Source organism: Neolamprologus brichardi, chromosome 15, assembly GCF_056152115.1.
Source record: "Neolamprologus brichardi isolate AB-2024 chromosome 15, ASM5615211v1, whole genome shotgun sequence".
Lineage (NCBI taxonomy): Eukaryota > Metazoa > Chordata > Actinopteri > Cichliformes > Cichlidae > Neolamprologus > Neolamprologus brichardi.
Genome location: NC_142118.1, coordinates 20,523,277 through 20,538,654, shown reverse-complemented (window position 1 = coordinate 20,538,654; position 15,378 = coordinate 20,523,277). Strand labels below are relative to the sequence as shown.

Below are 15,378 nucleotides of genomic sequence, written 5' to 3'. Positions count from 1 at the left end.
TTTCTAAACACTGGGTCTCTGTGGCTTTTAAACCCCAAAACACGCTGCGCCAAAAATTGGTCCACCCCAAGAATCGGGTCCCCCGACACAAACAGAGTAACACAGTGTACGCTGTTAAGTGCCAGGAGGATTGTCAAGATTTATACATCGGGGAAACCAAACAACCTCTGGCGAAGCGGATGGCACAACGCAGAAGAGCTAACTCGTCAGGCCAGGACTCTGCAGTCTATTTACACCTACAGGCCAGTGGGCACTCTTTTAATGATGAGGATGCACACATCCTGGACAGGGAGGAACGTTGGTTTGAGCGCGGAGTCAAGGAGGCCATTTACGTGAAAAGGGAAAGACCATCTCTGAATTGAGGAGGGGGCCTAAGGGTACATCTTTCACCATCTTACAATGCTGTGATTGCAGCCATTCCCCAACTCTCTGTGAATGTACTCATGGCCATTGATCAGTGGTCTTTGATCAATGGATTTTGGTCAGTGGTTGTTGATCAATGGTCATGAGAATTTGCATAATTATGATTAAGGAACTGACCTCACAGCCCATTGTTCCTTCAGTGGGCTGGTTTCAGTCATTATGCAAATTTGCTGTTTATAAGATTGGGGAAACCTGCAGTCAGCTGAGACTGAAGAAGTCACTTGGATGAGTGACGAAACGTTTCTCCCACAAAACGCTACGTCCAGATGAACAGAATCAAGGAGGAGACTGATGAGACTGAGGTCCTTCGGAGTCTGCAGGACTCTGTTAAGGACATTCTATGACACTGTGGTAGCATCTGCCCTTTTCTATGCAGTGACCTGCTGGGGGAGTGGATGCTCGGACAGGGACAGGAGCAGGATTGACAAACTGGTGCGGAGGTCTAGCTCCGTGCTGGGATGTCCCCTGGAGTCTGTGGAGGTGGTTGGTGAGGGGAGGATGTTAGTAAAGCTGATATCCATCATGAACAACCCACATCACCCACTGCATGAGTATGTGAGTGGGCTGAGCAGCTCCTTTAGTCAGAGACTGAAACACCCTCGCTGCAGGAAGGAGCGCTTTCGCAGATCATTCATCCCAACAGCAGTTAGACTCTATAACTCCTCAATCACGATGTCATAAGTCACTGGACACTGTGAACATCCACGGTCACCACTTCATGCATAATGGACCTTCCATGACCTTCCAAGCTATATAGTTTATGTCTTCCATATTTCCAACTATATCCATAATCACATACTGTGTATGCTACCATTGTATATAGTGCATTATCTTACTTTTTTTCATTGATTGTACTTATTTGTATTTTTGTATTTCCTTCATATATCTGTACCTGAGCTGAGGTGACACAAAAATTTCCCCGTTGTGGGATCAATAAAGTCTTATCTTATCTTATCTTATCTTATCTTATCTTATCTTATCTTATCTTATCTTATCTTATCTTATCTTATCTTATCTTATCTTATCAACTTTTGGAGATACATTAAAATAAAGTAGAATTTGAGACTAGGCTGTTTGCAATATTTTGCCAAGTTAGATTTATTAAATAATAATTTAAATAAATAAACCCCATAAATTACACTAACACTTATCATTACTGACATTACCCACATTGTCCAACATTCATTTGTGCCCTGTTTAGTTTGATGGGATCTGATCGCCCAAACACCAGAGGACTTTCAACTTTAAAAAATGTTACAAAAAATATTCATGAAAAAATTATATCTCAATGCCTTAAGAAGAACATGATTTAGGAAAACGTAGGGACTATTATTGTACAGTATTTACCTTACAATATAAGTGTTAGTGTTTCTATTAACCTAATGAAAGGTTTTTGCCTCAATACAAAATTGACACAATTACTGTGGAATCTGGAGAAGTATGGGATAAGGTGTTTGAAAAGTTTTTATACTTTAACTTAATAATTTCAATAGTTGGTTCCAATGCCAAGTATTCAGAGTATATAAATTCTTATCTTTAGAAGTCAACAAAATGCATATTGTCATGAAAATAAGTAAATTGTTTACATGAATCAATAATTTAGAGTTACTTTGTTTTAGAGCCAATATGCATCCTAAATTGTAATAAACATTTTCATGCGTTTGTCTCTGATTTTGTGCGACATAAAAATTGGCAACATCTCGTCATACACGTGAGGGTTTCACTGATTTCCGGTACTCCTTGGTACACTTTGGAAAATTAACACTTCCACGTGACCTCTACGTCACCACGCTAGAGGGGCGTATCTGCAGCGGCAATTTAACATTTTGTTCTGTGCCCAGGTAAAAACGTTCTTACAACTCTTACAATTTTGATATTGACGTAAAATGTGTGGTGTGTATTCACCATTTAAATGGCTAATAATATATAGAGATTATGAAAAGTAAAAGATAAATCTAAAGTGGTGTTAACAGCAAATTTCACAAGTGTGTAATCGGGCAGGCTGAGTTTGTGGGGGCTACAATCCAGACTTGTTCATAAATTTACATTTATTTAACTTTAATATTTTTATTCAACGGTTTGGTATACCTGAAGAAAGTGTAAGCAATGTGCATAATATATGCGGAATGGAAATGATTTTTTTAAACAAGTATGATACAGTGAAGAAACAGTTAGCAAGTGTGGGTATAGTGCGGATGTATGCGAATAAATATACTACATTCGCGGCTTCCATACAGAAGGGGATGTAGCTCAGTGGTAGAGCGCATGCTTTGCATGTATGAGGCCCCGGGTTCAATCCCCGGCATCTCCACATTTTTTCTTTTCTTTTTTTGGGGAAAATTCCTCAAAACTGTTTAATCTTAACCTAAAATGTGACTATTTAAATATCACAACTAAACTGAACTGTTCCCTTACTAAACGTGGGCATGTTTTAGCTCCGGGAATTCTGTCATTTGACGGCTGATATATAATGACGGAAATCGTAGCTTCTTTAGAGAGTAAACAGAATAAACGGATAGAAATCACATAATCGAAGCAGTTCTGTTCACGGCCTGTGGCGTAACCTGGAACGACTCTACCGGGTTAAAATTGTTTCAATTATTTAATGGTATCCTTTTGCAGAAACAAAAGCCCGAGAGCTGACAAACTTCACATTCACATTCCCTATTGCTTTGAACGCACCGCAAGTCCAGCCCCAGCGGTAACTAAGGAGATCACAGTTAGTTTACTTCCAACCTCCTCTGCGCTACCCCTGGCTCTCTAGCAAAATGACCAAAATCTGAGGAATATTCCAGCAATAATAATACCATTCTGTGTACGAGCTTCCCTCAGAATGCAACTGAAGTATCTCAAGACACTTTTAACCTCCCGGGTAAGTTGACGAGTTAGCTAACGGTAACTGGTGCTATGAAGCCAGCGCGAGTTAGCTAACAATAACTGGTTCTGGAAGCCAGATAATCATGTTTATACTGGAAAGCTGAAACTGCGCACCAGTTTCGTGATATATTTATTTATTTTTTGCATGAATTTGATTTTACTGACCCACGCTGAACTGTTGTTGAAAGCGGATTTTTGCACTTAACTAGCCAGGCTTGCTAGCACATAAACACGGCGTCCTTATGATTAATACATGGCCAAAAGTCTGCACGTCCTAAACTGGATTTTAAAACACCTAAATCTATCGTGTCTGATCAAATTTAACATCTAACTGTCGCTCATAAGGAAGAGTATCTCTACTGGCCAAAATAGACAACAGTTAGTTAAAACATGATTTTATAGAAAAACAGAAATCAGGGCCAAACACAAGATAAAACAGAGAAACACTGATTTTCATTTAGAGTAGAAGCATAAAGACACGTGTAACAGATACACAATCATTAGAAGGATTTTAAAAGGGGACATCATTTCCCCTTGTGGGACTAATAAAGGTATATCAATCGTATAAGAGCAAGTCTATAAAACAAGTGCTTTAGGACTGATTTGTTTACCTGCTTTGACAGGAGTTTGCTGCCAAAGTTACCTGCATGGCATGGGCACCAAACAACATCAAGTTCGCTGTTTGCACTGTGGACAGGGTGGTGTTGCTGTATGATGAGCATGGAGAGAGCAGGGACAAGTTCTCCACAAAACCTGTGGACGCCAAGGTGAGACAAATCCCGTTGTCCTTTGAACTGCATGTGTGTATGAAAAGAGGTGCTGTATATAATGTAAAGAAATGATGATGAATTACTTGCCATTAACCAAATGTGTCGCTGGAATCATAGACTGTATATAAAAGATGTACCATTGCCATTGTGACAACACCCATTTATTTTGAACTCTGTGCTTGTATTTGTAGCCTACACCAAGTTGCTTTGTAAAATCTATATTAAATGCAACTGGGTATCTATCCAGCAAACATATCCTCTTGAGGCCCATGTGAGGCCACTGTGGGCAAACCCACACTGTTGGCAGCTCACTATGGGCTGAAATGTAGGGCCTCACTGTGTGTTTGCCCAATCAGGTCCTACAGTTTTACTATGCGGGGCCCCCATGACGGATTTCTATAGGCCAGGAGCACTGTGGGTTTGTTGGTGTGTGGTGTGTTATTATGTTAGAGTGCTTTTCTATAATAATAATTACTCATATGTATTATTTTCTCAGTATGGAAAGCAGAGCTATGTTGTAAATGACATGGCCTTCTCACCAGATTCCACGAAAATTGCCATCGGCCAATCCGACAATATCATCTTTGTCTACAGAATCGGAGAGGACTGGTAATTACCTCTGCTTAGTTCCATTTTTCTCATTAGTTTATATTTTGGTACAATTCAAAGCAGAAGCTTTAATCAGTTTTCTCGTCTCTCCTAGGGGGGACAAGAAAGTCATCTGCAATAAATTTGTTCAGACGGTAAGAAAACGTGATTTAATGCATTGTTATTGCCTTGAGGAGCACGCTAAAAGTGGCAGTGACTATGCTTTTTGTCAAAACTTGAAACTTTTCTTTCCATAAAAGGAATCTATTAAACTCATGTTTAAGCATGTGTTTTTATACTTTTGCACAGTGTAGCTTTGCTTAGTTTAAAGTTCAGAGTAATCATCATTTAGTCCACCTGTCTCAGATAATCTCACATCTGAAGCAAGTAGTTTTAGTTCCTCTCATTATGCCAGCTGTGTTTAATTGGCTGCTGCATGCAAACAAAAGGTTTGAAGGGCATGTCGATGGAGTCTCTGTGCTGTTGAATCTGAGAGTTAATAGTAATCTGAAGCCTAAGTTTTTGGCTCACAGGGATTATTTATTTTTTCAAACTTTGAACATGTTTAATATGAGCACCTACTGCGATCTACTACTACATAAAACAAAGACATGGATAACAAATGAGGACTGATTAAAATATATTATTATAAATCATTTAGACATATAAAATTGAAAAATGATCAGATATGTTCTGTTTTCTACATATGTGTATAATTGTAGTAGACTAATAGTTGTGTTCTTTAAATTTTTGTGACATTTTAGTTCCACGTGGTCTGATTCGGTTGTCAAAGCTTTTTTTTGTAGAGCTCAAAGTGAATACACTTTGCAGGGCTTAGCTGTTGATGAATCTATTCTGGTATTAGTTTTTAATTGGGTGATAAGTTTTGTTTTCCTTACAAACATGACATTTTTTAGCTTTCTCTCAACTTTGTGTCATCAACATGGTTGTGTTATTTTCTTATCTTTATTGCAGAGTGCTGTGACATGCCTTCTTTGGCCTGCAGAGCATGCTATTGTCTACGGATTAGTTGAAGGCAAGGTATGTCTTGGATATTTCATATGTTTATTTTAATATTAAGTAAAAGTATCAGGCATTATATATGGGTGTAGTAGAATAACAGTTGTATCCTTTAGATTTTTGTAGACATTTTAGTTCCACATGGTCTGATTTCTTTGTCAAAGCTTTTTTCTGTAGAGTTCAAAAACTGTCAGAATCATAAATAATTCATTTAGAAATGTACCCACACATACAAATACAAAGATGTTAGTAAAAAGAAATATATGCATCAGTGAATTTATAGAACATAATTTAGATGCATTAAAACCTCTTGGTGAAAAATCGGTATTACTTTATCTTTATGCAGTAAATGTGAAATATTTTCACAGCCTTTTCCAGCTGGGATGTTAAGTCTTTGTATTGCTCTCTAAATCCAACCGCAGTGTACTTGGACATTTTAAGGATATTTTAAGTTCTCTGATGTTTTTTTTACAGATTCGGCTTGCCAACACTCAGACAAACAAATCTTCAACCATCTACGCCACAGAATCCTGGGTTGTCTCACTGGCATCAAAGTGAGTGCTTAAAATATCTTTACACACACACACACACACACACACACACACACACACACACACACACACACACACACACACACATATATACATATATATATATATATATATATGTATTGAGTCTGAAGATGAGCTGATAAACTTGAAAATAGGAACTACTGTGCAGAAACTGCTTTTATGATCAGGATTTCTTTGTATAAATACCATAAAATCAAAACCAAAAAGATTTTTTTTCTTTTTACCAAAAAGTTGTACAAGGGTCCCAGCGTGAAGTGTGGGCTGACCTTATTAAAGTTATGAGCTATTTCCCATGTGTATAGCTTGTGAAATAATTGTCTGCTTCGCTGCATTTGTTCTGTGGACACTGCGTGTCATTTTTAAGATCTCTGCTCTGTGTCAGTGTCTCTGGTAAAGGGATCATATCGGGCCATGCTGATGGGACAGTTGTGCGGTACTTCTTTGATGATGAAGGCTCAGGGGAATCCCAGGTACGATTCACCTACAGGAGCTGTTTTTTCACACATGAAATCCAGAAAATGTTGGGAAATCAGGTTAAGACATTGTACAAAGTTGTTCTTTTCACCAATGGAAATGGTCATTTTCAGACGCATTCTCACTATAGGAAAAATTCTGCTTTGTCATGAGGAGCAGGAGTCACACAGAATGAATTAAAAACAGGCCTTTAAGGAGTGATTAAAAAAAAGAACAGAAAACAAAAAACAAGAACATCACGTCTTAAAGTGAATGAAACAGAAAAAACACAGAGCATAATGAGGCAAACTGGGAAACACCCAAGAAAAGGAGAAATACAGGATAATCTATGCACACGCATCAACCCTAGGCACAAGTGGAAACAGTCAAACACGTGAACTAATGAGCGTGGGGCAAATAATTCCCCTTTCTCATTTCCCAAATTGCACATCATTAATGCCTCTGCTCACGTCTTAGTCCCATCAGAGATGCGTGCAACAAGCATTTAAATGATCTTGGTCTGTATATTCCAGCTGTGTGTCACACCTCTTTTATACACTTAAGATGAAAACACTTCCCCGAAGGATACACCTGTGTATCCTCCAGCAATTCCTCTGTTCTCTAGATGCATTTTGGGAATTGAGAGATTTTGCAGCATGGTAAACATCAGACTGAATTTCAGGTCACCGACTGGTGGAAGCAGAAGAAGAGGAGGCACAAATAAGAGACTCTTGATGATGAAGGAGGGAAAGAAGCAACAGAAGAAAGAAAAAAAAAACTAAAACAAAGTAAAACAGGAAGTAACTAAAAGAAAAAAACAAACAGAGAAAGTACCAGGAAGACTTAAAAGAATAAACCTGCTGACAGACACAGATATAACAAGAACCATGGCACGTTCAGTCTAGATGAAGTATTGCCTGCATACAGCACACAGGAGGCAGGAAACAGGATGACCACTTACATGCTTTAAATTTACCAGACTATTACCTGCACTGTTCTCGTATTGATGCAATCAGACGTCACACAGAGTGTGTATTAATGAGCTGGAGGGTTAGAAAAGATTAAATTTTTAATGTGACTGCGCCTCCAGCATGTCTGGAAAAGAGCAGATATTCAGTGCATGAGTGAACACAGCTACAGATTGTTTGCCTTCATGCATTTTTTATTCCTATTTTAAAAGTTCTACACCATTCAACACATATCTTCTCACACATTTGTTTACTTGCCACAGGGTAAGCTTCTGACACACTCGTGCCCACCCTACGCTATAGCCTGGGGTGCAAACAGCATCATGGTGGGGGGCTGTGACAAGAAGGTGGTGGCCTACAGCAGAGAGGGACACATCCTGCAGACCTTCGACTACAGCCGCGACCGAACAGAGAAGGAGTTCACCGTGGCTGTCGCCAGCCCCAGTGGGGAATCTGTGGTGTTTGGCAGCTTTGACCGGTCAGTGTGTGGCAGCATCACAGTTAAAGTGAAAGTTTATCATGATGTTTCTGCTAAGTTTGTTTTTCCTTTCTGATGTTTGTCCAGGTTGCGGGTGTTTAATTGGTCTCCGAGGAGAGGAATGTGGGATGAAGCCAAACCTAAAGAAATTTCCAACCTCTACACAATCACCAGCTTGGCCTGGAAGAAAGACGGATCACGCCTCTGCGCTGTAAATACTTGATCTAACACATTCTGTGACTGTCTGCTTAAATAAAGGTTAAAAAAAGTTATTTTAACCTGCAGTGTGACTTTAAGAGCAGCATTGTTGATGCCTTTTGGTCTCAATTTCTTTCACCAACTCTTGACTCCAACAGCTTATGATGACTCTGAAAGCATGTATGTTCTGCAATAACTATTAATTTCTGTGCTGCTACCATCTGAAAATGACCAAAAAAAAAACCAGATTAGAAAATGTAAATTGCGTTTTTTAGGTGTTTAATTGTTGATTGTGTCTCAACAGGGAACACTGTGCGGAGGAGTGGAGCTGTTTGACTGCTGCCTGCGAAGAACCATCTACAAGAACAAGTATGAGGTGACCTACGTTGGCCTGAGCCAGGTAGGAACAGCCAGGCAACAAGAAAACCATCAGTGCTGAACCACAGTGTTTGTAATTTCACTAAATTAGACAAACAGACAACCAAATAGGCAATTTCAGACGTCTCTTTGCTCTCCTTCTTCTGCTAATTAACAGACGATGTGAAAACAGCCCCGTTGATTTTGTGAGAGCAGTAATGCAGACTTAATGAATTCAGGTGCAACAAGCAGCCCTGTATGATTAAGAAAGAGATGAGCTCCGAAAACAATCATCCAGCCTTTTTGTTTATCTGATTTTCTTCTTAATTGACAAATTAAATGTAGCAGAAAATAATGTTTACAGTAGTCTGGAAAAAAAGCCATGCTGGAAATACACATCTTGTTTGTTTTTCATTATTTTTAAGCCATCAAACATGAATATATCTGCCTTTTTTTTTTTACTATTTCCCGTAGTTAATTTGTTGTTGTTTATAATGTTGCCCTTAGAAAATAGGGAAAAACAACACTAATTGCTAATTCTAAGAAAATATCTTAAAAAAAAAAGCCATGTTTTTTAATTTAATATTTTTGTTTTTATAGGAATAAGCATGAGTCTGTGCCGCATACCACATTACTTGTAGGCCACACTAATTTGCAGAAGCAAAGTAGTAATTAAAACTATACAATAAATACACACATTATGAACACACACAAGAAGGAGTCTCTTGCGATTAACTTTGCTGCTTGGAACGACCACCACACTGAACTGACTGGCGTTTTAACAGGATTAACAGGTTGAAAGTATCAAATATCAGTGTGTGAATCGATTGTTACTGGATTTCAAAACCGTAAGTAAAGATGGAATATGTTTTGTTTTGTTTCTTTTAATTCTAGGTGATAGTAAAGAACCTCTCCACAGGAACTCGGGTTGTCCTGAAGTCCTATTACGGTTATGAGATAGAAGAAGTGAAGATCATGGGGAAAGATCGCTACCTGATGGCTCACACATCAGATACGCTCCTGCTGGGAGATCTCCTGACAAATAAATTAAGCGAGGTTGGACCTCAAGTATTATACCATAAAAGAATATACCATAAAACAAAGAAGTAACAGGAGTGGTACTGTTGGAAGGGAATAATATAGGAAAAGGGAAACATTGTGACCAAAAATACAGGTGAAGGCTTTGAAGTTAGGTCTCTGCATTTAATAAAAGGTATTTTAGTTCAATGGGCTAGAGAGACCCAACATTTATAAGCGTGCAACCCCATCCTAGAGAATATGCAAGCTGACATGCTGTTGCATTTTTTTGGTCATAAACTGTCAATTTTTGTTCTCTATCACATATACTTAACAACTAAACATGAGTAATCAGTTAATCACATCATTATGGTGCAATAAGAGTGTGTGGTTCACAAACATTAATGTCACATTCTCACAGTAAATGCACGCTTCACACTGTGTAATTGTGTTATGTTCGCAGTATTGTTGTAATATTTGTATTAAAGTTAATTCTGCTTTCTCTGTCCTCTCCCAGGTGCCTTGGACTGGCTCTGGGGGAAATGAAAAGTTCTTCTTTGAAAATGAAACAGTGAGTACACACTAACCATTTAGACAGTGTGCAGATTATTTTTTTTTTCTTATTAAAAAAACCCCCAAACTACTATTTATAGGCTTGCCAAGGAGCACAAAGGCCTAGTGTTTAGTAAATATAATTACCTCGGCAAAGGAGGTTATATATCAGGTCCTGTCATGTTGTCCATAAAACTACATTCTTCACTCTGCTGTATTCACAGCCCTGTTCTTGTTTCTGTTTTCAGGTGTGCATGATATTTAATGCCGGGGAGTTGAGCTTGGTGGAGTACAGCAGCAACGAGATTCTGGGATCAGTCCGCACGGAATTTATGAACCCCCACCTCATCAGGTTGGCTCCGTTCCTCATAATTATGCAGAAGCAGTGTGTTCAGTAACACTCGAGCGCCTCAACCGGTTTGTTTGGTTCTAAGGAACAGATGTGAAACAGTCCCACGCATGCAGTATTAGTGATCTGCTGATGGGGGTTGCAACTGTATAATTCTGATTAAAAGTCACACTAGGAGAGATTTCAGGCAATTACATACATTTATGTCAACATGTACTGCAACAAAAACGATTCAGCAGCAGTGTCATGAGCACATCTTTCATCATCCATTTACAAAATTGTCCAAAAATAGATTTATGGTAATAGCCTGAACCTACAATGATTGACAGTTTTGCATATTGGCAATGAAGTCAATATCTCACTTCCAAACAGGAATATTTTGGGTTATTCAAACATGCATTATCTTTTTGAAGACAGTATTTGTAATATACTGAAAAACTAAAGAGAAATCCAATTTTTTTCCTGTCTTGAACAAATATAAAAATGACAAATTTATATACATAAGGTACAAACAGAGACACAAACATTAACCCTGATGCTTTCTCATAAGTGCTTTCAGCCATGACCATTAGATGGCGGTATTGAGTTTTGGAGAAATCCTCTGCATCATTACAGTAAGGAGTCCACAGGAGTCAGTGAGGCTAAACCAACTAGTCAGCACACATCTATGTTAATGTATTCAGAGCTGTCAGAAGTGTCAGTGCTGTCAGCCTTTCTGTGACTGATGGCTGTCGGATACTCTGGCTGCTGCTCGCCTCCGGCTGGACACTGCAGCATGACAAATTCATGACCAGGTTCATCCTGGGATTTAACATAATGAAGAGCAGCTGAAGCCAGTTACGCTGCACTAATGCTGGGTTATTACTTGTTAAAACCATATCTCGCTGAATGCAGTCATGTCATTTAAACCAAGTGTGTGTGTGTGTGTGTGTGTGTGTGTGTGTGTCTAGTGTCCGACTAAATGAGAGGAAGCAGAAAGGAGTTGAAGACAACAAGAAGCTCGCTTATCTGATTGACATAAAGACTATTGCTATTGGTAAGAAAAAAAACTCTGTGTGTGTGTGTGTGTGTGTGTGTGTGTGTGTGTGTGTGTGTGTGTGTGTGTGTGTGAAAGTGAGACTGTAATTGTGTCTATTCAAAATGTGACCAGGTTCAGAAAAGGATTTAACACTCAGGGTGCTTTTGCAGTAGGCATAGTCCCTCCCCACTCCCCCGATGACCTGAGCTCACGCTGCGCTCAGTGACTGAACACACCCCAGTTAGTCTCAGCATGTTAGCTCCGCCCTCTTGTGCTCGCTGTCTGTCTCTTTCAAAAGCACGGCTTCATGCGTTTGTGGCTTAATTGGACCATTTTTGTGAGCTATGGCAGGCTGTTCTCTCACATTCCCTTTATATTTATTAATTATTTACCACAGAGATTTTAATGGAGGCTGTCGTTGAGGAAGTATTGGAATACTGTGCTTGAGTCTTTCAGTGGCCAGGTCGCAGTGGGCTCATGCTAGTTAAAGAAACTTTGGGTGTCAGATGTGCTCAGCATGGTACAGATTGCATATTGTGAGTACACCCTTAGTTGTAATAGTTAAACATAAAGGTAATTCACGTTCTCATCAATTAATTACATTTTCCCATGAAATCATCAATATTTGTCTTTGGCCCACACCTTGAAGGCTTTTGGTTTGTACTGAAAACATAAAACATCCTCAATAAAGTTTTATCTTATAAATGTGCTTATAAAAGTGTTTTAGGCTAATATTATTTAAACAGGACTAAACAGTAGATTTTTCGGGGACTATTCTAAGCAGCGGGTGAATATATTATGGAGGCCTACTAGACAGCATGGTGTATGATGGGCTGACTAAAAATGAAGTTATAAGGCCATGTTCTTCATAATGAAAGTCTGCCTCTGGTCATTGAGGGGAACATATAACATATATTAATAGCATTTATAAATAAGACATTAAAGTCATACTTGTTAATTGGATCTAGATTGTTGCTTTTGACATTTTCAGTCATATTGTACATATATTATGCACAAAAGTAAATGTCTCCCCAGAGCTACGCAGAGGAGGGTGTTACGGGTAACAGCAGGTTGCAGAGACTCTTCACAAGAGGAAAGCAAACAATCATAAATGAAATCATTATGTAACTGAACTTCACTTTACTGAGGCCCATACACAGGTACCTGTGCCTCAAAGAGGATAATTCCACCTTTTTGTTCCAAATACAACTCAGTGAAAACTGGTAGTATTTGACCAAGTCATAGCATATAGGAACTCAGCCAGCCCATATGATTACTTACCATAATATTAAACTCCTAAAGTAATATACCTACAATAACTGCAGTATAAAGTCAGTTAGCTCAGTGTGGACAATAACCCCCATTTTAATTAAAAAGACTGTATAGGCCTCACATCAGCACACTAATATCAGCTGGATCCCAAAGCAGGTACATTTTGAGAGCAGAGAAACAGCTCAGGCTCTGCCTGATAGAATTATGGAAAGTTATAAAACAACTAGCTGATTTGTGATCTTGAATAAAAGGCCAGCGTTAGCTAGACACTGGCAGTCTGACTCAGTTAATCTGTCGGTTTATTTCTCCCCTCAGTGGACTTGGCCGGAGGCTACAATCTGGGAACCATCAGCCACGACTCCAAGATTGACTGGCTGGAGCTCAATGAAACCGGGTGCAAACTGCTGTTCAGGGACAAGAAGCTGCGGGTAAGAATAAAACCTCGGCACAATGAGATAGAGGCCCAGAGGCAAAAAGAGAGCGAGGGGGCAAATGATAGACAGTGTGATGAGGAAAGTAGAAAAGGCTGTCAATGCTAGGGGCATTTCTTTAGTTATGGCCATGTCCATCATCCAAAACAGGCGCTGTGGCTCTGTTTTGAACCATTTTGGTCATCCAGCCTTTCTGACTGACAGTCAAGATAAATGTGAAACCGTCTTTGCCACCAGGGGGTGCCATAAATTAACCAGGAAAGGCATGAAATTTTAGCTATAGGGTTTAAATCAGAGGTTACCAACTTTTCTTTTTTTGGCTTTTGATCCCTTTAAATGACACGGTTCCCACTTGTTCTGCTGTTTTTTGAGTCCCGAAGGAGTAAGATTAATCAACAAAAGAATAAAACAATAAGACTAGAGGAAAATTGGAACGTGCTTTCTGGTGTAGCGTGAACATTTAATCTGCTTTTATAATGATGTTTAATGTCTGGGAAAGATTTTCTTTTCAAAGGAGGTCCTCCTTCATGTGTTGTTGTAAGCACGGCATTATATTGTATTAAGAAATTCACAAGTTGAGCTCTAATTGATACAGATATGTTCCAGAGAAGGCAGACATCTCTATATAGATCGTACTGTATATAATAATCTGGATGGAGTAAAAGCAAACTAGGCCTTTAAATGTTAAGTCTTCATGACGATGAACTGTCCCTATTTAAAAGCCTTTTTTTTCTTTCTTTTTTTTTTTTTTGCACAAAACTCATTTTTTTCTTTTAGTTACGTCTTATATCATATAAGTGGGAATACATTAATTTTGCTGTCATAGACCCCATTTAAAAAACAGTATTCATTTTCTTCTGGTTATATGTAAGAGGTTGCTGATATTCACAGAGGCCTTGTGTGGAGGATGAGAGCAGCAGCGAGTTGCTGTCAGTTGTTGCCTCGGGGTAAAAAAAAGTTTGATGTTTAAGCCTTGGGGCAAAGACAAGGAGAACTCAGGTAATTGAGAATCCCTCTGTGGAGTCTAACTTTTTCCTCCAGTGCGACTTGCTGTGACACATAATTCAGTTTTACAAATCTAGTGTACAAGTTTCCTTTTAGTATATGCAAAATGAACTTTAGCGAAAGAGATTGTAAAATATTTATGATCATCAATGACTTGAGGAAGAAGTAGAAGAATAGAAAAGTTTGACGGTAATTAGTGCCAGGAAAAAAATCTCTGCAATCACTGAAAAGCTTTGTGTGCAGATTTTTTTTTTTCAGTGAAACATTTTTCATGCCCAGGTTTACTGTAAATGTTAATTCATCTGATCTGCAGTGGTTATTAACTTTTACCTTTATTACAGCACTAACGGTGGTTCCCCAACTGCAATTCCGTATACTCCACAATCTGGGAGAAATTTCATTTTCCCATTTTCTTTTTTCAACAGTAAAGAGTCATAAAATGTTTCTCTAATTGCTCCTTGCTTTCAGATGACCTTATCAACAGGCTGCTTGTCCTCATTGCATTTTAAAGTTGGCAAGCTGAGCACCCGGGTGAGACTATAGACAAAGCATTATTAAAATTAGTGGTGGTGGGTGTGGGGAGGGCATTAAGGAAGCTGATTACATCAGCGGGCGGTCTCACATACTCACACATGCACATTAAGTGCTGCGGGAGTCTCTGTAGCTTATAGAATCTACATTCTCATCAAGTGCACAGTGGAACAGATTATTGCAGTGGGAGTTTTCACGTGGAGCTGCTGGATGTTAATCAACTTTGTTCAAGCCAAATGAGTTTAACTATGCTAATGTAAACCTCAACGTACAAGAACAGGTTGCTAGCAAAATGCTTCCTATAGAATCTTTACTTTAAGTGTTCTGCTGTCATATATCGAAAACCTTAAATGTTAATCCAGAGATGTTACAGCGGCAACAAATTATACTATAAAGGATGTACTCTGGCTTCCTCCCACAGTCCAAAGACATGCAGTTAGGGGGGTACATTAATTGGTAACTCTAATTTGCCAATAGGTGTAAATGGTTGTTTGTCTCT

General features: G+C 38.9%; 1 protein-coding gene and 1 non-coding gene across 2 annotated transcripts in view; both read left to right on the top strand.

Annotated features, from left to right (window-relative positions):
• Nucleotides 1-2,662: 2,662 nt before the first annotated feature.
• trnaa-ugc (transfer RNA alanine (anticodon UGC)) lies at nucleotides 2,663-2,734 on the top strand. The gene has a single exon. It is a non-coding gene; the product is annotated as a tRNA-Ala (tRNA).
• A 375-nt stretch (nucleotides 2,735-3,109) lies between these two features.
• The window catches only part of ift172 (intraflagellar transport 172), a 54,221-nt gene continuing 41,952 nt past the window's right edge, over nucleotides 3,110-15,378 (top strand). The window contains exons 1-15 of the mRNA XM_006793547.3: nucleotides 3,110-3,295; nucleotides 3,924-4,067; nucleotides 4,567-4,679; nucleotides 4,774-4,813; nucleotides 5,634-5,699; nucleotides 6,153-6,232; nucleotides 6,633-6,720; nucleotides 7,935-8,149; nucleotides 8,237-8,360; nucleotides 8,652-8,747; nucleotides 9,599-9,760; nucleotides 10,239-10,292; nucleotides 10,522-10,625; nucleotides 11,573-11,658; nucleotides 13,228-13,340. Of these exons, the coding sequence (XP_006793610.2) occupies nucleotides 3,257-3,295; nucleotides 3,924-4,067; nucleotides 4,567-4,679; nucleotides 4,774-4,813; nucleotides 5,634-5,699; nucleotides 6,153-6,232; nucleotides 6,633-6,720; nucleotides 7,935-8,149; nucleotides 8,237-8,360; nucleotides 8,652-8,747; nucleotides 9,599-9,760; nucleotides 10,239-10,292; nucleotides 10,522-10,625; nucleotides 11,573-11,658; nucleotides 13,228-13,340 (1,524 nt within the window). The 5' untranslated portion in view covers nucleotides 3,110-3,256. The remainder of the gene's footprint in view (nucleotides 3,296-3,923; nucleotides 4,068-4,566; nucleotides 4,680-4,773; nucleotides 4,814-5,633; nucleotides 5,700-6,152; nucleotides 6,233-6,632; nucleotides 6,721-7,934; nucleotides 8,150-8,236; nucleotides 8,361-8,651; nucleotides 8,748-9,598; nucleotides 9,761-10,238; nucleotides 10,293-10,521; nucleotides 10,626-11,572; nucleotides 11,659-13,227; nucleotides 13,341-15,378) is intronic.